This window comes from Oryza glaberrima, chromosome 1 (assembly GCF_000147395.1).
Source record: "Oryza glaberrima chromosome 1, OglaRS2, whole genome shotgun sequence".
NCBI lineage: Eukaryota > Viridiplantae > Streptophyta > Magnoliopsida > Poales > Poaceae > Oryza > Oryza glaberrima.
The window spans coordinates 3,942,007-3,961,404 of NC_068326.1; the positions used below are offsets into that span (position 1 = coordinate 3,942,007).

Below are 19,398 nucleotides of genomic sequence, written 5' to 3' on the forward strand. Positions count from 1 at the left end.
AATCTGCAGATATATTACTTAATTACACTAATGATGAAACGCTAATTGCCTTTTTTTTTTCTCCACCAAGTTGATGAAATGATCGATCACCTGTCTTACCATTACCTTACCGAAAGTCCCTTTATGAGATAGAGACGCTAATTAAATATAGTTTTCCATGAGAAAAATGCTGTCACTGATCGATTATGCTTAGAGAAACAGTAACCATAATAATAAATAAATTCATTCCCTGTTGTAGCAAGGAGGCACGTGACGCAAGCATCAACGTCAGACCGCTGGCCCATTATCCGATCTAAGCCCACGGCCCCAGGCTCGAAATATCCGGTCCATATACTTACATGGGCCGGGATCTGAAACAAACATCAGGCCTAACTACGTAATGGGCCCAGATTTAGGCCTCCTAACGAGGCCTTGATGGGCTAAGCGCCATCATGGGCCTCCGCTTTTTTTCGAAGCCCACGGCGAATTCCCTTCCCCGCGCCGCCGTAGCCGCCTCTGCGTCGGGGTTTGCGCGGGAAAAACCGAGGAATTTCCCGCCGGTTCGCGCCGGCCGCGGTTCATCATTCTTTGACCTCTCCGAAACCTAGATCCCAAATCGACCCAAGCCATGGCCGCCGCCGCCGTCGCCGACGAGGTCACTGAGGCGATGGAGCAAGTCGAAGGGGAGCGTGAGGAGGCCGACGCGGTCGCTGATGAGGCCGCCGAGGTGATGGAGCAAGCCGAAGGGGAGCGGGAGGAAGCCATCGATGCGGTCGCCGGCGAGGCCGGCGAGGTGATGGAGGAAGTCGTCGAAGGGGAGCGGGAGGAGGCGAATGCCATGGCCGATGAGGCCGATGAGGCGATGGAGCCGGAAGGGGAGCGGGAGGAGGAGGCAGACGCCGTCGCCGACGAGGCCACCGAGCCGATGGAGCAAGTCGAAGGGGAGGGGGAGGATGGCGACGCCGCCGCGCAACGGCCGGCGCTGCCGCTGGGGAGGGTGAAGCGGATCATCCGGGTGGACCGTGACATCAAGAAGGTGACCAACGAGGCGGCGCTGCTCATCGCCGCGGCCACGGAGCTCTTCGTCGGCTCCCTCGCCGCGGGCGCCCACAGGGCCGCCTCCCGGCGCGGCCGGCGCGCGGTGCGTGCCGTGCACGTGCGGGCCGCCGCGCGCGAGCACCGCCCCACCGCCGACTTCCTCCTCGACTGCCTCCCCGCCGCCGAGGAGGCGGCGCCTGCTCGCGCGGCTGCCGCCGGTCCCAGCCGCGGCGGCGGAAGAGGAGAGGCAAAGCCGCTGCCACGTGGGACCCGCCGCATCGACGCGTTCTTCCAGAAGACCACCTAGTGGTGTTCCCTCTCTGTATGTGTCTAATGCATCCGCTGCTCTAAATGTTTGGAGAAAAATTTCACTCGCAGATGAAACTATGAATTTTTATCATTTCGTTAGTCAATCTCGTTTCCAATGTCTTGCAATGATTTGGTATGACCTGCTCAAATCTTGATTCCGGTTGCCGTGAATTTTGCGATGCAGTTTCGGTAGGAATTGGTCTTTGTAAGATGATCGAGCTAATATATTTCTAGGTCCTGGTTCAAACACATGATTCTCAAAAGAATATATAATGCTAATACTAAGATTGCGACTTACCTTAGTTTCAGTGATCCTCTGTGATTCACCTCTCTGATAGATTACACTTATTCTGCAAACAGTTTATTGTTTTGGTCTTCATGCAGTGATTCGGTAATTATATGCTGACGCTGTGACGCATACTGTGATAAGAAACACAAAACAAGGTTGTCCTTAGCTACTTTGTCGCTGGTTAGGATGCCGAGCCGTGTTGGTTTCATCTGAGGAAGTAGCTTGATTCCCTCTTGCCATGGAACATGTTAGCATCACAAAATTTGCATGAGTGGAACCCCACACTTTTGAAAGAATCCCACACTTTTTGGGTGTTTACCTGGGAAACAATTAAGGCCTTAGTTTTTACACCGGTTTTAGAAACATTCTGCTCTCTTTCTTGTTCTTATCTGTTCTCAAAAAATCATGTTCATTTTACCTGTCTAAACAGGATAAGGATCAGAATCAGCATATTAGGATGGTTATTTATGTGTAACCACTAATTCCATATGAATTGATGAATAATAAAATTGTTCTTTTATTGCATAAATTCAGAAATGTCAACACACTGCTTGCCTGATGAGTGACAATAATCTCATATCAACAGATAATACAAATTCGTTAGAGATTTTCTGCTGGACAGAACTACTCCTGGTAAAAGACTAATAATATGATTTTCAGATTTTTGGCATCTATAACATATGAATGTTGTGAGTCCCTAAACTTTAGGGCACTGACTTCTGATGCCACAAGGCATCAATGCACATAGGCAGCTTCTTTATATCTGCACAACGAAGCTATGCAGGAAATCCAAAGGTGAAGCTTAGGCTCATTTGCTGCATGCACCTCTTCCCTCAGCAGCTCATAACGCTGCACAACCATGGGCCCCTTTTGGACCTTCATTCTGCTATATCCTGAGATCTTCCTAGCTATCATCTGCTTCTTCTGGTTTTCACTCTTCCGTCTCATCAGGCAGCGCCAGAAGAGCAACCTCCCAGTGAACTGGCCTGTTTTTGGTATGCTTCCATTCCTCGTGCAGAATCTGCACTATATCCATGACAAAGTCGCAGATGTGCTCCGCGAGGCGGGGTGCACCTTCATGGTCAGTGGCCCGTGGTTCCTCAACATGAACTTCTTGATTACCTGTGACCCAGCCACTGTCAACCATTGCTTCAATGCCAACTTCAAAAACTACCCGAAAGGCAGTGAGTTTGCTGAAATGTTTGACATTCTAGGTGATGGACTCCTTGTGGCAGACTCTGAATCATGGGAGTATCAGCGACGCATGGCAATGTACATATTTGCTGCCCGTACCTTTCGGTCCTTTGCGATGTCCACCATCGCGAGGAAGACTGGCAGTGTCTTGTTACCCTACCTTGATCACATGGCTAAGTTTGGCTCAGAGGTTGAGCTGGAGGGTGTCTTCATGAGGTTCTCACTAGATGTGACATACTCTACTGTGTTTGCAGCTGACCTTGACTGCTTGTCAGTGTCTTCCCCAATCCCTGTGTTTGGCCAAGCTACGAAGGAAGCTGAGGAGGCACTGCTGTTCAGGCACGTTATACCACCAAGCGTGTGGAAGCTCTTGAGGCTGCTCAATGTCGGGACCGAGAAGAAGCTGACCAATGCAAAGGTGGTGATCGATCAATTCATCTATGAGGAGATTGCCAAACGGAAGGCGCAGGCAAGCGATGGGCTCCAGGGAGACATCCTGTCCATGTACATGAAATGGTCCATTCATGAAAGTGCGCACAAGCAGAAGGATGAGCGGTTCCTCCGTGACACGGCAGTGGGTTTCATCTTCGCTGGGAAAGATCTCATTGCTGTCACACTGACTTGGTTCTTCTACATGATGTGCAAGCACCCACATGTCGAGGCGCGGATCCTCCAAGAGCTCAAGGGCCTTCAAAGCTCCACCTGGCCCGGGGACCTCCATGTCTTCGAGTGGGACACGCTCCGGTCTGCCATCTACCTCCAAGCCGCACTCCTTGAGACACTAAGGTGACACATCTTTGATCTCCCCATTCTCCCCCAATCTCACTAACAATTAATCTCCCTCTCTTCATCTTCTGACATTCTGACCAACTATTACATTGCTTGAATTGTGTTCCAGGCTCTTCCCCGCAACCCCGTTCGAGGAGAAGGAGGCGCTCGTTGACGATGTTCTCCCTAACGGTACCAAGGTGAGCCGGAACACGAGGATCATCTTCTCGCTGTACGCCATGGGGAGGATAGAAGGGATCTGGGGCAAGGACTGCATGGAGTTTAAGCCGGAGCGGTGGGTGTCGAAGAGCGGGCGCCTTCGCCACGAGCCAAGCTACAAGTTCCTGTCCTTCAACACCGGGCCCAGGAGCTGCCTCGGGAAGGAACTCAGCCTCAGCAACATGAAGATCATCGTTGCCTCCATCATCCACAACTTCAAGGTTGAGCTGGTCGAGGGCCATGAGGTGATGCCGCAGAGCTCTGTCATACTTCACACGCAGAACGGCATGATGGTCAGGCTCAAGAGAAGGGATGCAGCTTGATAACCATGCTGTCAGCTTAGCTATCCTGCTTTCTTGTGTTATGTATATCTGCATGAGACTAGATGTCTATATGCAGAGTTGATGAGATGGAATTATTATTAGAAAGTGTAAAATGTCTGGTTGGATTAGTGTCAGAATTGTAACCATGTGAAAGGAACAAAAATGTTGTGGTGATTGGTATATGATTGTGTGATGGTCTTTGGGTTGATTTATTCAAGTATTTGTGAAGAACAGTGTACTTAACATATCAGTTAAGACTTGAGAGCAAGTATCGGGTGATTATTATTATCTGGTGACCACGTCTGTATGTGATGGGCTTTACAAACCTGCATACGAGAATAGGATAATTCTTGTTTCGTTTTCATGACCAGTTCACAAGTAAACCATTAGACTGCAGAGGCTCCATCATTTCTTCACTTTTAAAAGAAACATTTGGCTGGGCCCACTTATATTTTTCGTGTAAACTCAGAATCGTCAAGCGAATTGTATTGGTTCAGCTCATCGAAAAGTTTGATGGTCTCATTGTCGTCGAGTAGTTGGTGAAAGATGCCTTCAGCTTGTGGTGAAATGTGACCTCTGGATGTTTTTTGGTGTTTTTGCAAATATTTATCCAAACTATAATTTTATTTTTGAAATGGTCTAGAACAAAGGAACAAAAAAAAAAAACAGAAGTAGCACATCGCTGTTCAGTTTCAAAAATTGTACTACAAAGTAAGTTCACCAAAAGACTTCAATAGCACGTTTACCAGAGACTGCAAAACTGGTCTGCTTTCTTAATGGAAATGACGACTTCAGACATAGGTAAACCTTAGTGACATATATATAAGTGAAGTAAATAATATTTCTTTGAGGCCATTAGGCAAACTTTCTTAATCACAAGAAAACTCTTTTGGTATACCAGCAAGGCCTAATGAATCGTATATAGAGTACAGGAGTACCTTATCTGTGGGCAGTTTTAACTTGTTGCACTAGAAGAGAACTTTTGGTTGGAGAAACCAGAAGTTTGCCTAATGGTGGCAAAATGATCAGCACAAATGGTAGCACTACTGACAATAGTGGATTGTATGATCCTCTTTTCCAACCCTGTCTGACCAGAAACTAATGGCCAGCTAATCTTGATGTGATCAGTATTCAGTGGTAACCCTTTTATGTCTACTAGAACGAACTTGCTATACATTACATCAATTTGGTTCAAGCAAAGAAAATAAATCACATACTTCCTCCAGACACAAAAAGAGTGCCATATTTAAATTCATGCAGTTAACATAAGTTAACTTTAATCATAATGATTATTCATAAATATGAAAATGACACGTGCAAGTTTATTATAACAAAATATCTCATAATATCACACTTATATCGTAACAGTTTTCTATGTATTTATAGAAAGGAGAATTAAATGGTCAAAGTCATAATTTGTGACTAGAGGGAGTAACATTCGGGAAACTATTATAATCCCTCGAGGGGATGTTTCCTCGTTTGCTCAAAAACCATCTAAACAGTTATGAGAAATTCTGGAAAAATTTGACAACATTCATACAACACATATATACAACTCCACAAAATCTTAAGTCCAAACTCAACTCACACGTCGAGATATAAAAAAGACAAATTAAGCGTATGAATAGTAGCGTACTGTTTATATCTAAATTTGTCTTTTTTGTTTCTCGATGTGTAGATCGAATTTAAACATGAATTTTGGTGGACTAGTTGGTATCATTATACTCTACATTTTCAATTTTTTTCAGAATTTTTCACAACTATTTGCATCGAATTTGTAAGAAAAAGGTATACGAGGGGATATCCCCTTGAGTGATTAGAATCCACACTCGTAACATTCTGTTTTTTTATTTTTCCAAAGTAATTGCAATACCAACATGTTCATAGGTGGTTGCATTTAGGTCAATGTTGATGGTGAATCCAATATAATACTTCCTCCATTTTTTTATATTTAATATCGTTGACTTTTTTACTTACGTTTGGCCATTGTTCTCATTCAAAATTTTATACAAATATGTAAAATCATAAATCATGCTTAAAGTACTCGTAATGACAAAACAAATATCAACAAAATAAATGATGATTAGATAAGTTCATCGAATAAGATAAATAGTCAAACTTAGATCCAAAAGTTAACAGTGTTAAACATTTTAAGAAAAGGGAGGAAGTTTTTTTTTTTTTTGTTTGAAAAGGGTAGGGACTAGGGAGGAAGTAATTGATGTGGAAGAAAAGATAACTCATTTGTTTTCTTGATTGAAATGAGGTGGCATTGCCTACTTGCCGTGCACCATATGACTCCTCCCTCCTCATCACTCCCTTTCACCTAATGACCTAAACCCAAACCCTCCACAATTTTTATCATCTATATAACCACACGAAACTCCATCCATGGCGGCGAGCGAGCTCACAAGTCCACAGAGACACACCTCATCAGCTTGATCAAGAGCTAGCCAAGCCAAATGGAGCTCCTGCCATGGCTTCTCGGCTTCGTGGTCAAGTACCCGGAGATCATGGCGTCCGCCGCTTGCTTCTTGCTGCTCTTCTGCAGGTTTAGGAGGAGGAGCAAGCGGATTCCGACGAACTGGCCGGTGGTCGGCGCGCTCCCGGCGATCGTGGCGAACGCTGGGCGCGTCCACGACTGGGTGACGGAGTTCCTCCGCGCGGCGGCGATGTCGCACGTCGTCGAGGGGCCGTGGGGCTCGCCGGGGGACGTGCTCATCACCGCCGACCCGGCGAACGTGGCGCACATGTTCACGGCGAACTTCGGCAACTACCCCAAGGGGGAGGAGTTCGCCGCCATGTTCGACGTGCTCGGCGGCGGCATCTTCAACGCCGACGGCGAGTCGTGGTCGTTCCAGCGGCGGAAGGCGCACGCGCTGCTGTCGGACGCGCGGTTCCGCGCCGCCGTGGCGGCGAGCACGTCGCGGAAGCTCGGCGGCGGGCTCGTGCCGCTGCTCGACGGGGTCGCCGCGTCGGGCGCCGCCGTGGACCTGCAGGACGTGTTCATGCGCCTCACGTTCGACCTCACGGCGATGTTCGTGTTCGGCGTCGACCCCGGCTGCCTCGCCGCCGACTTCCCCACCGTCCCCTTCGCCGCGGCCATGGACGACGCCGAGGAGGTGCTCTTCTACCGCCACGTCGCGCCCGTGCCATGGCTAAGGCTCCAGAGCTACCTCAAGATCGGGCACTACAAGAAGATGGCCAAGGCTCGGGAGGTGCTCGACGCGTCCATCGCCGAGCTCATCGCTCTCCGGCGAGAGCGCAAGGCGGCCGACGCCAACGCCACCGGCGACGCCGACCTGCTCACGGCGTACCTGGCATGCCAGGACGAGATCGGCATGGACGGCGCCGCGTTTGACGCGTTCCTGCGCGACACGACGCTGAACCTCATGGTCGCCGGCCGCGACACGACGAGCTCGGCCCTGACATGGTTCTTCTGGCTGCTCTCCAACCACCCCGGCGTCGAGGCCAGGATCCTCGCCGAGCTCCGCGCGCACCCGCCGTCACCCACCGGCGCCGAGCTGAAGCGGCTGGTCTACCTGCACGCGGCGCTGTCGGAGTCGCTCCGGCTGTACCCGCCGGTGCCGTTCGAGCACAAGGCGGCGGCGAGGCCGGACACGCTGCCGAGCGGCGCCGCCGTGGGGCCGACGCGGCGGGTGATCGTGTCGCTCTACTCCATGGGGAGGATGGAGGCGGTGTGGGGGAAGGGCTGCGAGGAGTTCAGGCCGGAGCGGTGGCTGACGCCGGCGGGGAGGTTCCGGCACGAGCGCTCGTGCAAGTTCGCCGCGTTCAACGTCGGCCCGCGCACGTGCCTCGGCCGCGACCTCGCGTTCGCGCAGATGAAGGCCGTCGTCGCCGCCGTCGTGCCGCGGTTCCGTGTCGCTGCCGCCGCGGCGCCGCCGCGGCCCAAGCTGTCCATCATCCTCCACATGAGGGATGGACTGAAGGTGAAGGTGCACAGGAGACAAGAGGATTGAACCAACTTCCTTTGGACACTTTGGAACGAACCATACAGTTCGAGGTTTCGTATTGATATAGCAGAAAGGTTCCGTATTAATATAGCAGAAAAACATTGTTTGGTTTCATATTGATATAGCAGAAAAAATATTGTTTAGATATGGGTGCTCTGCAATCTACAAGAGCTATTAGGGCATACATGCACTGATGATACTGTGCTCCATTGATTAATTAATTCGTGTATGCTAATTAATACAGGTGGTGATCGATGGTACATTACGTTATATATAGTGGAATAAGAGACATTAGTCACAGTGATTATAAATTTACATGGTTAGTTGAGCGAGTGGTCTGTGATCTGATGTGATGTACATAAATTCTATTTTAAATTTAAAGGAATTTTACACATGAAATTTCTGTGAAATTCATGCGTTCAAAGAGGCCCTAAAGCTGGTGCAGTGATGGATGCATGTGTAGTATGCAAAACCATTTTTCCTCCTTACGTAAATCTATGACTACTGTCTATATGCTAGATAAATAAACAACTGGTAAAGATAGAATATGTGCTCATGTGCACGAAGACATGCCTATGTAACTTACAAGAAGAAGAAAAAAAAGAAACAAGAACACATACATATGTGCAATGTGTCACTCCCCCGTTTCGTGCATCATGTATGATCTGTTGCAATTGTGGTGTGTGAACATTAACTTTGATGTGAAGATGCATTTCATTCCCCCAAGAACATATGCATTTCATGAGACGTTGATTTAGTCAGTAAATGAAGGTTTAGTACTGGTCAATCTGTTTTCTCAATTCAAGATCAGGAAGGGTGTAGAGCAGAGTACACGTGGATTATACTCAACAAAAAAGAAAAAAAAAGGTCCACGTGATTCAAGTCAGTATAATTTTACAGTGGATTTTATCATCATGTCACAAGATTCAGATCATGCATTTGGATGGGAGAAAGAATAAACTCTAGACATTAATTTTACATGCCATTTGATATCTGAATATCTGGTCGTGACACGCAAAATTGGGGCAGGATGCTGCAGGGGTGTATAATTGTTCCATAGAAATTTTGACAGCTTGTGTAAAAATGAAGCCGGGCGAGCTCAGAGTTAGTGACAGCAGTAACAATAATAATAATGAACATTAATACAGTATAACCAAAAGGTAGCAGCAGACGAAGCTACTACCGTGTTTCGATCAAGTACAACGTTGTGGTATATGATGGGTTAAAATTGGCTGCAATCACTAACATCACATGTCCATCCTGAATGTCTCAAGTCTCTCAATCGAGTATCCTCCAGCCCTGTTTTCGCAAGCTTCAGATGTCATTTGTATACACAGATTATCAGCATTGTGGTGAGGGTGATGATTGTCGCGGTTGTGAAGATAGCCGCCTACACATGTGGAATGGATTGAAGACATTAGAGAAGAATCACTGTAACTAAAATGCTCGGGTAATATACCAGAACAAAATGCAAAAGACTTATGAATTGCGTAGATTAGCTGCCATGCCATTTAATAATATCTCTTGCATCATACAAACAATACTGTTCATATATAGCATATACCAGAACAAAATGCAAAAGAGTTATGGCATATATAGTCCATATGGGCCCTTAAGAAAAAAATAGGGTACATCTGACCATACCTCATTTTCTTTTTCTATATACCAAACAGGCAAGCCCCAGAATGATTACATAATTAATTACAGTTCAACGCATCACAAAACTATTAGTAATACATACTCTTAAATGGGACTCCAGATCAACACAATTACATCAACCACCAAGGAGTTTGATGTCCTATACAGAAGAATCATGGACTTCTTTCAGGAAACCGTTTTGATCCCTGGATTCTTGCTATAAGTAATTGTAGTGAACTAGTATTATAATAATATGTTCAGGGTTATCATGAAAGGAATACTAACCGCAACCGCCGATGCAGCAAGACCAGGGCGCTCTCGGGGATCTTTGTTGTAGTACTTACAGCAGTAAAGAGTTGCTGCATAGTACCAGATCAACGGACACAAGAAACCTAAAAGGAAACTGCAACAAGAAGATATCTGATACTGCCACATGAAGAATTTTAGTTTGGAAATTTGAACCAAAGTTGATTTGGGCAGCAGAGAATACTCACGAGGACCATCCTATACCACAACCAAAGCAAGGAAGTCGTCTTTCAAACATTGCCAGCCGTGGGTTTTCTTCATCTCTGAGCAATGTATACTTGCCAAGACAGCCCTGACAATGGCAAAATTGATCCGAGCCTGCTGCAAGATGGAAAAATAGGATTAAGCTAACAGAAGAAATATTCTCAACAAAACAAAGATAACGCCACTGCATTTATGATTTATGTTAAAGCTCTAAATGTTTGAGTCAAAGTATAACTTGGAAGTTGGAACTACAGTAGTTTATGTCATCAATGTTTATATACTGCAAGTAAGCCAGTATCATGACATAATCTCCTACTAAAAAAACATGTTTCTCAAAATGTCAGATTCAAGGATTTTGTGTATAGTACAAAAGTGAAATGCTTCCCACATGTCTTAAGAGATCTAGCAAGGAAAAGCTAAGCTTAACTTCAGAAAAGAATGAGAGAGAGAGAGAGAGAGAGAGAGAGAGAGAGAGAGAGAGAGAGAGAGTTGGAAACAGTTACCTTCCCCCATTTAATTTAGAGCAGTTCAGCAAAGAAGCACCCAATAATCTTAATGCAATATCTCCGTTGCAGATTCCTCTGTGCCGTAGCAAGAATCAGTCATAACAACATGAAGATAAGGACATCAATGATGCAGGTTGTCTAGAATGGTCATGTTGCTGTACTGGAGAGAAAACAATATGTATCAGAATTCTACTCAAGCACACATAAGTAGTTGATAAAATACTTTGTGCAATTGCAATTTGAAAAAAGAAATACCAAAAAAAGAGGAAATAGCAACTACTGACAAGTGCCATGTCTAAATTTCTGAACATGCACACAACACACAAATGATGAATATGGTGAAACCGCAATTAGCATTAGAAAGTTTTAACTCTAGAAATCAATTTCCAAGTTGTAATCCCCATACTCCCAACCCAGAAGGGAAAAAAAACAACTCCAAAACCCAACTTTTAAAAATGTGGGAACAATCAAACCATATGCTTGAGATATACCCACAAAGCCATCGGCGGCCGCTTACAGCAGAGTACACCCTCTTCTTGCACGCCTCCGAAGAAGCAGGAGCCGTGATCAACACGAGCATCTTGTCCTGCTCCACCCCACACAGTGACGAGTCTAGGGCACGACGAAGGCGCGCTCCTAAACCGTGGGCTCGGGGCTCCGGCCAGACCGGAGGTTCAGAATGTGCTGTCCTAAGATACGTAGAAGCAAATACAATCCAGAGGCATCAAATCCTGATATAGCTCTCTACCTCCTCAGATAACTCCGGTCAGTAATTTCGTCGAACACTTCGCGTTCATCGTCCGTACTCCCTCATCGCATTGGCAGCAAAACCAACAAGAACTGACCGTCCTCACACAGTCCCACCAAAAAACCAACAACCCAGATTCGAGTATTCCACCCACCCAGATCATCCTTCCAATCGAAGTTGCAGGAAATCAAGAACGGACAACACAACCATCCACCAACCAAGATCCAAGAAACCGCAAGAGCAAGCTAGAAAAATTCCTGCAGAAGAATGAACTCACCGGAGCAAGACGAAGCATGCGCCGCCGCCGATCGGAACAGAAGTGGAAGCAAGATTTGTGCGTTCTTGGATGGGCAACAGAGAGCAGCAGAGCCCTAGCGGTGGGATTCCCCTTGATTGAGTGGAAGAAACTGGAGAAAGCGCGAGGCCGTTTTGTCCTCTTGCTTTCCCCTTCTTCCCCCTCTCAATCGATCGAGAGCAACAGACAAATCACTCCCAATTTTTTTTTAAAAGAATTGAAAAAAAATTCAAGAGCGCACGACAGTTCACGTCTCGCCTCCTCGATTTCTTTCTTTACTTCGTCGCTCGCTTCCCTTCCAAGGGGAGATTTCTCTGGTTCCCCTCTCTGGTTTGTTGACGTGTGATAGACTAGTACTGTGCCGTTTGGAGTATTGATCTTGTCCGTCCGTGGCGTTCGGCATCGACCATCCACGTCTGAGATTCCACGCCACGCACGTGTCCGCGCTCCCAACCTAAAGACCGCAGAGCCAAATAAAAGATACAGATTCTTCGTCAGAAATTGCACAGGCATCAATTGGGGCGGGAGCTGAGACACGGGGTGAGCGACGTGTTAGGAGAGGCGTGGCCCCGTGCAAGGCGGTGGCGGTCACCAGCGAGGCCACCACCACGAGATACGTCGCTGCCCTCAAAGCGGATCTGGCGAGCTCGATAAGGCGACGGCTACGGCAGTGGATGAGGAAGAGGAGATGGTGCCTAACCTCGTTTTCGTCACCATTTAGCTGCCGCCGAGCTCATCGTCGTCCCCGCTCAAAACCACGCAGCAGCTTGACGGAGAGGGAGAGGAGCTTATCGGTGTCTAGCCAAAGGAGGAAGACCGCCGGTTGAAGGAGGAGAGGAGGGCGGGGGGGTCGCCGCCGATCTCGCCGTCTCCCGCGGTCCAAGCTGTCAAGCTTGTCAGTGCACCGGTCAGGAGAGTAGGGCCGCCGATCGGGGGAGGAAACAAGGGGAGCGCCGCCCAGAAGGAGAGGGGATCTGCCGTCGGTAGGGAGACTGACAGAGATGGGTAGATGGCGAGAGAGAGAGAGAACAGGTGAAGGGGATTTTTTTTATTTTTTTGATTCTAGGGGTTCAAGACAAATTCTAGAAATATGAGAACTGAACAAAAATAATTTCACAGCTGAAATATAAAATCAAAGTCATTCCTATAGCCACTGCACTGTGAGAAATATAAATTTTGGATCCGTGACTCTAGCCTACAAAGCACTTCGAGGCGGACGGGTCTAATCCTTGAACGTTCGCATCTCGCGAACAATTTAATAGGTTTTGTAATTATTCGTTCTAATGACTGTTTATGTTCGCATACAGTATTTTATTGTTTCGGTTAAGCGACCAACCAATCACTTTTCCCTATTATCAGATTAGATTTTATTTCTTGAAAAAAAATCCGGTGATGCTTAGATTTTTTTTATTTGTACATGCAAATATAATTCATAATATAAAGTTTATAAATAAAAAAGTCTAAAATATAAAGTGTATATACATAAAGTCTATATATAGAAAGTTTATACACATAAAATCTATATATAAAAAGTTTATATATATAAAGCATACTTGTAGAGAGGTCCATGAAAATACTACATATAAAAAGTTTCCATTAGAATAGCTTAAAAAATGACTATAAAGAAAAAAAGTAATTTGAAGAAAAAAAGAATGGAAAAACAGAAAATTGATACATACCTCTACAGGAGAATTAACGTAAAAATAAGGACAACGGGAATTGAAAAGAATCACATAAAAAGGAAAAACGGGAAATTAGGAACAAAAACGATATCGTAGCGATACACCGCACCGGCCTGCGGAAAATCTAATGGGCGACCGCGATTGGGTAGCGATCCCTACCCCTCCACCCTCCGATCACTACCCCTCCACCCTCTCTCCCTCCACGTTTCCTTTTTTTTTAAGGCACCGTATTATTTTCCTATTTTAGTAAATTTATGCATCTAAAGTGTATACACCTAAAGTTTATATAGACCCAAAGTTTAGAGACCCAAAGTTTATAAATCAAAAGTTTATATATCCGATTCAAATTTAAATTTGAATTCAAATATTTTTATATATAGTATTTCTATACACCTAAAGTTTATACACCTAAAGTTTATAGACCCAAAGTTTATAAATCAAAAGTTTATATACCCGATTCAAATTTGAATTTGAAATATATTCGATTCAAATTTGAATTTAAATTCAAATATTTTTTTATATATTGTATTTAGATACATCTAAAGTTTATACACCTAAAGTTTATAGACCCAAAGTTTATAAGTCAAAAGTTTACATATCCAATTCAAATTTGAATTTGAATTTGTATCCGATTCAAATTTGAATTTGAATTGTATCCAATTCAAATTTGAATTTGAATTCAAATATTTTTATATATAGTATTTCTATACATCTAAAGTTTATACACCTAAAGTTTATAGACCCAAAGTTTATAAGTCAAAAGTATACATACCCGACTCAAATTTGAATTTGAATTCAAATATTAGTTTATAGACCCAAAGTTTATAAGTCAAAAATTTACGTAACCGTTTCAATTCTGAATTTAAATTTAAATATTTATGGTGTAGTAGGAAGAAAAAAAGGGAAGGAGGAAGCGACGGTATAGGGAAGGGGCGGGTGATCGCTCACGTCCCCCACCGGCCTGTCGCTCATTACCACGTGTCTTTGATCCTCCCCAGCCTGATCCGCTTCTTGTCTTCCGAGTCTCGCGCATGTTCGCGTAGTAGACTTCCCGCTTCGAGGCTTCTCATAAGGGTAATGTGTGCTTTTTCATGAAGAAATATGTCTAATTCTCAATTTCTGATGAATAAAAATTCCAAATGTAATTGATTAACTTGCCTTAGTACAACCAAGATCTGATCATGCCTAGCCATTCCAAAATCCAAGGCCGAGTTTAGTTCCAAATTTTTTCTTTAAACTTCCAACTATTTCATCACATCAAAACTTTCCTACACACACAAACTTCCAACTTGTTCATCACATCGTTCCAATTTCAACCAAACTTTCATTTTTAGCGTGAACTAAACACACCCCAAATTGCTCAATCGGTAGTACGTCCTAGTGTATGTTTAGTTCACGTCAAAATTGGAAGTTTGATTGAAATCGGAACGATGTGATGGAAAAGTTGAAAGTTTGTGTGTGTAGGAAAGTTTTGATGTGATAGAAAAGTTGGAAATTTGAAGAAAAAGTTGGGAACTAAACCAGGCCCTTGTACAAAAGAACAAGTGCGAAGCATCTTCCCGACTGCTACTTCCCATTCGGGTGTGATAAATCTTTGAATGGCTAATTCCTCGTTCTTCATGAGCACGCTTCATAAACTGTTAAAGGATATGTTTTGTGCAAAAGTTTTATGTATATAATGTTTATAAAAAATAAATAAATCCATTTTTAAATTTATATAATAATTAATGTTTGATTAATCACGTGCTAATGACTTATCTGTTTCACTTGCTGAAAAAAACGCTACCAAACCACTGATCCAAACATGTCAAATACTTATTTGAGAAGCTAGAGATGAGAATATAAAAGCTAAAATTAGCTTCTAGCCTTCTACTTACTTAGAGGGTGTTTGGGGGAGAGGGACCAGACTAAAGTTTAGTCCCTCTGGTCCCTCTCCCAAACACCTCTGGTCCAAATTCTAAATTCTAAATTCTGTTACAAACACCTTATTCATTTTCTAAATTCTGTTACTATTGATTTTAGGTGGTGTTTGGGTGGGCACCAAAACTTTAGTCTCTCTCACTAAAATTCCATAGGAACTTATATTTTAGTGAGAGAGTTTAGTCCCTCCCACCCAAACACCACCTTAAAATCCAATTGAATCTAATTGTTTCAGGAAGCTTACAAATTCCGTGAGAAAATGCAACTGACAAAAACTCGTCAAAACAGGGCGTTTAACTCTAGCCACCAGGGATTGGATTGAGCATAACCTGTATTGATGCAAAGAAGCCATCAAAGAATAACGGCCTCAAAATAATCAATTATATATCCCTGCCACGATAGACTGAGCCAAAATAAAAATGACACCGGTTCAGATTTGGACGACATTATATGGGAACATGGTGCAAGTGCTGGGAAGAACATGTTGTTTTCTTATTGCCGTCTAAGTTACCCATTGAGATTATTAAAACAGTCAGATTATATCAAAATAACTCTAGGAAGAGAATTTAAGAGGCTGTCAGCATTCTCTATTCAATTCAAGCCGAAGAACGTTTGTCAGCTGAAAGTAAAAGAGAAGTCCGAGAGAAGCTAAGAAAGAAAGGAGGGTACTCACCAACCATATACACGAGGAAAAAAAATTACTCACATCTATAATATGATGTACTCTTATTTATTAGTAATGTAATAATATTATTAAAATTGTATATATTTCAACACAAATTTGTCTTTAACACAGTACAAGGTAAAACTAAAAATTTGTTTTTGAATTATTCTGCTATTCAATCTTTTTCTTGTTATCTCATTCTTCTCTAGTTTCAATAATAACATTACTAGCTCCAGCCACCAAATTTTGCAGCTGAACACTGCTACCTAGTTAAGTGCACACGTTATGTAATATATATTATTGATAATTTTTATGTGAGTTAGTAATAATTACTGTTAATGTCCGATTTTCGGATTTAGGGAGAAATTCGGCCGACCGCAATAGTTCGAAGGGGGAAAGGGATAATTCGTACTTTTTTCTTGAAATTTTAAGAGGCTGTAGGCACTGTTGTTTATAGGATTACAATGTCCTTGACAGCACAAGCATATTAAGAAAACTGAAACTGCCAATTTAAAGGTGCCAGTTTAGATTTTACTACCTAGTATAATCGTTCTGGTGCAGTCATTAGATCAACGGAGAAAGATGATCATTTGTCCACATGGCATCACATGAACATGGCTTGATTCTCTTGTGAATAGTTGTCACCAAATGAAGACATCAGAAAACAATGTTTAAAATTCAGACATCCAATATCGTGCTTTAATCATCAGAATGGCAAACAACTTCGACATTTCCACATCATTTCAAGGTTGGCATCACAATTCAATAGATTGTTTGATCTAAGCAAGCTGAAGCTCTTCTGCAGAAATAGATACCAATTCTTATTCCAACTAAATAGTAACTAGTCCCAATTTCATGCACAAAACAAGACAATACTAAAATTCTTCTGCTGGTACAATTCAGCCTTTCACAAGGCAAAAAAAAAAAGAAGAAAAGAAAAGAAAAGAAAGAAAGAAAGAAACAAATCCTAATGAAACTGATTGTCTGATTCTTCCATTCCATGTCATTTCTGCCCTCTTGACACAATCTTGTACTTGCCTGTCAATTGTTGCTGCAACAATAAACACAAACAAAAATCTCAAATCGCTTAATTAGTTTCTGCAAATTTCAACCAAACCACTCCTGAAACGCAGCAGCAATGAAAATTTCAAAAATGAAAAATTGTGTACCTTTTCCCAGAGCTTGGTGTGCTCCAAGCAGAAGCCGGCGACGACGCCGCCGCCGCCGCCGCCGGCCTTGGCCTCCTGGTACTCGATGCAGAGGCCGGCGTCGAGGCCGCAGGAGACGTGGAACCCTAGGCCGCACCTGGGCTGCGAGCACTCGAGCGCGCAGCCGCCGCCGCTCTCGCAGACGTAGCACGCCGTGGCGAAGCGGTGCGCGGGGACGCGGGAGCAGTCGACGCCGTCGCGGCCGTCGGGGTCGCGGAAGAACACCTCCGGCACCAGCAGCGCGCACGCGATGTGCGCCCACCGCGCGTCCGTCGTGCGCTTCATCGCGCCGCCCCTCGCCGGGCAGAGGCAGCAGCGTGGCGGCGGCGGCGGCGGCTTGTTGCCCTTGCTCTTCTTGGCGGCGGCGGCGGTGCAGACGGAGCAGAACCAGTCGCCGTCGGGGATGGACGAGGCGAGCGGGTTGCCGTAGCAGGAGGCGTGCACCATGAGGTCGCACCCGTCGCAGAACACGATGGGGTCCGACGGGTCGCCGTCGGTGCTCCCGCACACCGCGCAGTGCACGCCGTCGTCCTCCTCTTCCACCTCCTCCTCCGCCGCCGCCGCCGCCGCCATGGCCTCTTGCGTTGGCTCTCGCGCCACTCTCTCTCCATCCCAGGAGTCTTCTTCCCGTGCTGCTTCGTTGAGATCAATCGCTTTGCAAGCTTTCTCGAGTGCTTCGACTTCAGATTGCTTCGCACTAATAGCACTGCAGGATTGATTGCATTCCTGATCTTTCGATTCTCTGCAAGTGTTTGATCTTTGTTTCTTCGACACTTGCTCCTTGATTTCTTCATGATTGATAGGCTTCTCCGGAATCTTGGGCTTCTCTTGAATCTTGGATGCTTCAGCTCTTGCATAATCATCTTCCACACCATTTGCCACGCTCGAATTGGTGGTGGCGCCACGTTTATTGGATCCTTGAGGCTTGGCTTCTTTAACAGCGGCGACGCGAGCTCCATCCGACTCCTTGGATGGAGGCGGCGATGGCGGGAGAAACGGCGGCATCACGCGCTTATTGCTCGGTAGGCAAACCGAGACCGGAGCGGCGGTGTCCTTCGGGGACGGCGGCGCGCGGGCGCTCTTCTTGGCCGGGATGCTCGGAGAAACGGCGGCGTCTCTCGGCGGCGGCAGGGTGTTGACGAGATCCTTGAACGGGACGCGGGGAGAAGCGTCAGTAGCCGCCGCCGCCGCCGGCGCGCTGACGCGCTTCTTAGCAGGGACCGGGATGCTCGGAGAAACCGCCGCCTTCTCCGGCGCCGGCGCCGGCGGCGGTTGCGGCGCGTGAACACGCTTCCTGACCGGGACCGGGATGCTCGGAGAAATAGCAGCCTTATCCGCCGCCGCCGGTGGCAGAGTGTCGACGCGCTTCGTAGTCGGGGCTGAGGGAGAAGCACCACTATCCGGCGGCGGCGGCGGCGGCGCGTGGATGCGCTTCTTGGCCGGAAGACACGCCGGCGCGACGGCATCATCCACCGGTGGCGCATAGGCGCGCTTCTTAGCCGGGAGGCACAGAGCGAAACCGCCCCCCTCCATCGCCGCCGCCGCCGCATAAGCCCGCTTCTTCGCCGGGAGGCAAACGGGGACGGCCGCCGCCGCCGGCGCCTCCAGCATCGGCGGGCACAACCGCTTCTTCGCCGGCAGGCACGGCGCCATCCCGAGACTGGAGCCGCCGACGTACTTGAACCGCTTGGAAGGCGGCAGATCACGCACGCTCCCGCTGCCGACGGCGAACTCCATGGACGGAATCGAGACCGGAGATTTTGCTACACGGGGAAGAAGAAGAGGAGGTTCGCGGCGGGTGATTTGGGATCGAAACGAACCGGGGGTTTAAATGACTGAAAATTTCGCGGTCGAATCAGCGAGATGGCGCGCGCGCAGCCGCGCAGCGAAGAATCTGACGAAATTTTGGCTCGGTGGGAAGCGAAATGTTTGTAATTTTTGTTTGAAATTTCGAATTTGGGGCGTGCGGGCTGCGGGAAAATTTTGCGTTTCGTTTGGATTTCGCGGCGGCGGCGGTGGCGCCAGCATTTCGCTCGATTCGGGCCGTGGGCTTGGGCCTAATTAGGTTGGGCCATGAAACCCTAGGTGGCTCACTTTTTTTTTCGCCGATTTATAGTTATAAAATTATTATCTTCTT

The 19,398-nt window shown here is 46.0% G+C and overlaps 5 protein-coding genes across 7 annotated transcripts; 3 read left to right on the forward strand and 2 right to left on the reverse strand.

The window, feature by feature from the left end:
* Window positions 1-466: 466 nt before the first annotated feature.
* LOC127766317 (uncharacterized) lies at window positions 467-1,963 on the forward strand. Its single transcript, XM_052291397.1, has one exon. It carries the CDS (start codon window positions 608-610, stop codon window positions 1,322-1,324), a length of 717 nt encoding a protein of 238 aa, XP_052147357.1. The 5' UTR covers window positions 467-607; the 3' UTR covers window positions 1,325-1,963.
* A 375-nt stretch (window positions 1,964-2,338) lies between these two features.
* Window positions 2,339-4,325, forward strand: LOC127766308 (noroxomaritidine synthase-like). Its single transcript, XM_052291389.1, has 2 exons — window positions 2,339-3,595; window positions 3,708-4,325. The coding sequence occupies exons 1-2, from the start codon at window positions 2,475-2,477 to the stop codon at window positions 4,117-4,119; spliced, it is 1,533 nt and encodes a 510-aa protein (XP_052147349.1). The 5' UTR covers window positions 2,339-2,474; the 3' UTR covers window positions 4,120-4,325.
* Window positions 4,326-6,436: 2,111 nt separating this feature from the next.
* On the forward strand, window positions 6,437-8,455 carry LOC127754950 (alkane hydroxylase MAH1-like). Its single transcript, XM_052280560.1, has one exon. The coding sequence runs from the start codon at window positions 6,579-6,581 to the stop codon at window positions 8,094-8,096; it is 1,518 nt and encodes a 505-aa protein (XP_052136520.1). The 5' UTR covers window positions 6,437-6,578; the 3' UTR covers window positions 8,097-8,455.
* A 677-nt stretch (window positions 8,456-9,132) lies between these two features.
* Window positions 9,133-12,114, reverse strand: LOC127763078 (60S ribosomal protein L18a-like protein). 3 transcript variants are annotated; one of them, XM_052287682.1, is made up of 5 exons: window positions 11,770-12,114; window positions 10,742-10,819; window positions 10,223-10,355; window positions 10,014-10,131; window positions 9,133-9,480 (listed from the first exon to the last, which is right to left on the reverse strand). In XM_052287682.1, the coding sequence occupies exons 2-5, from the start codon at window positions 10,749-10,751 to the stop codon at window positions 9,412-9,414; spliced, it is 330 nt and encodes a 109-aa protein (XP_052143642.1). In that variant the 5' UTR covers window positions 10,752-10,819; window positions 11,770-12,114; the 3' UTR covers window positions 9,133-9,411. The 3 variants fall into 3 exon arrangements, with proteins under 3 accessions (XP_052143642.1, XP_052143633.1, XP_052143627.1); XM_052287673.1 differs by having other exon boundaries at window positions 10,742-10,899; window positions 11,770-12,113; XM_052287667.1 differs by having other exon boundaries at window positions 10,742-10,904; window positions 11,770-12,113.
* A 4,736-nt stretch (window positions 12,115-16,850) lies between these two features.
* Window positions 16,851-19,244, reverse strand: LOC127767111 (uncharacterized). The gene is made up of 2 exons (XM_052292340.1): window positions 17,223-19,244; window positions 16,851-17,104 (listed from the first exon to the last, which is right to left on the reverse strand). Exons 1-2 carry the CDS (start codon window positions 18,996-18,998, stop codon window positions 17,057-17,059), a joined length of 1,824 nt encoding a protein of 607 aa, XP_052148300.1. The 5' UTR covers window positions 18,999-19,244; the 3' UTR covers window positions 16,851-17,056.
* Between the last annotated feature and the right edge of the window lie 154 nt (window positions 19,245-19,398).

What these genes read in the sequence shown, in the direction of transcription:
- LOC127754950 (XM_052280560.1), top strand. Translation starts at nt 6,579, where the DNA reads ATGGAGCTCCTGCCATGGCTTCTCGGCTTCGTGGTCAAGTACCCGGAG.
- LOC127766317 (XM_052291397.1), top strand. Translation starts at nt 608, where the DNA reads ATGGCCGCCGCCGCCGTCGCCGACGAGGTCACTGAGGCGATGGAGCAA.
- LOC127767111 (XM_052292340.1), bottom strand. Translation starts at nt 18,998, where the DNA reads ATGGAGTTCGCCGTCGGCAGCGGGAGCGTGCGTGATCTGCCGCCTTCC. An exon ending in ACACCAAGCTCTGGGAAAAG is followed by an intron (nt 17,105 to 17,222) that starts GTACACAATTTT and finishes TTATTGTTGCAG; the next exon opens with CAACAATTGACAGGCAAGTA.
- LOC127766308 (XM_052291389.1), top strand. Translation starts at nt 2,475, where the DNA reads ATGGGCCCCTTTTGGACCTTCATTCTGCTATATCCTGAGATCTTCCTA. An exon ending in GCACTCCTTGAGACACTAAG is followed by an intron (nt 3,596 to 3,707) that starts GTGACACATCTT and finishes ATTGTGTTCCAG; the next exon opens with GCTCTTCCCCGCAACCCCGT.
- LOC127763078 (XM_052287682.1), bottom strand. An exon ending in TGTGGTATAGGATGGTCCTC is followed by an intron (nt 10,132 to 10,222) that starts GTGAGTATTCTC and finishes TTCTTGTTGCAG; the next exon opens with TTTCCTTTTAGGTTTCTTGT. An exon ending in TTGCTGCATCGGCGGTTGCG is followed by an intron (nt 9,481 to 10,013) that starts GTTAGTATTCCT and finishes CCACATGTGTAG; the next exon opens with GCGGCTATCTTCACAACCGC.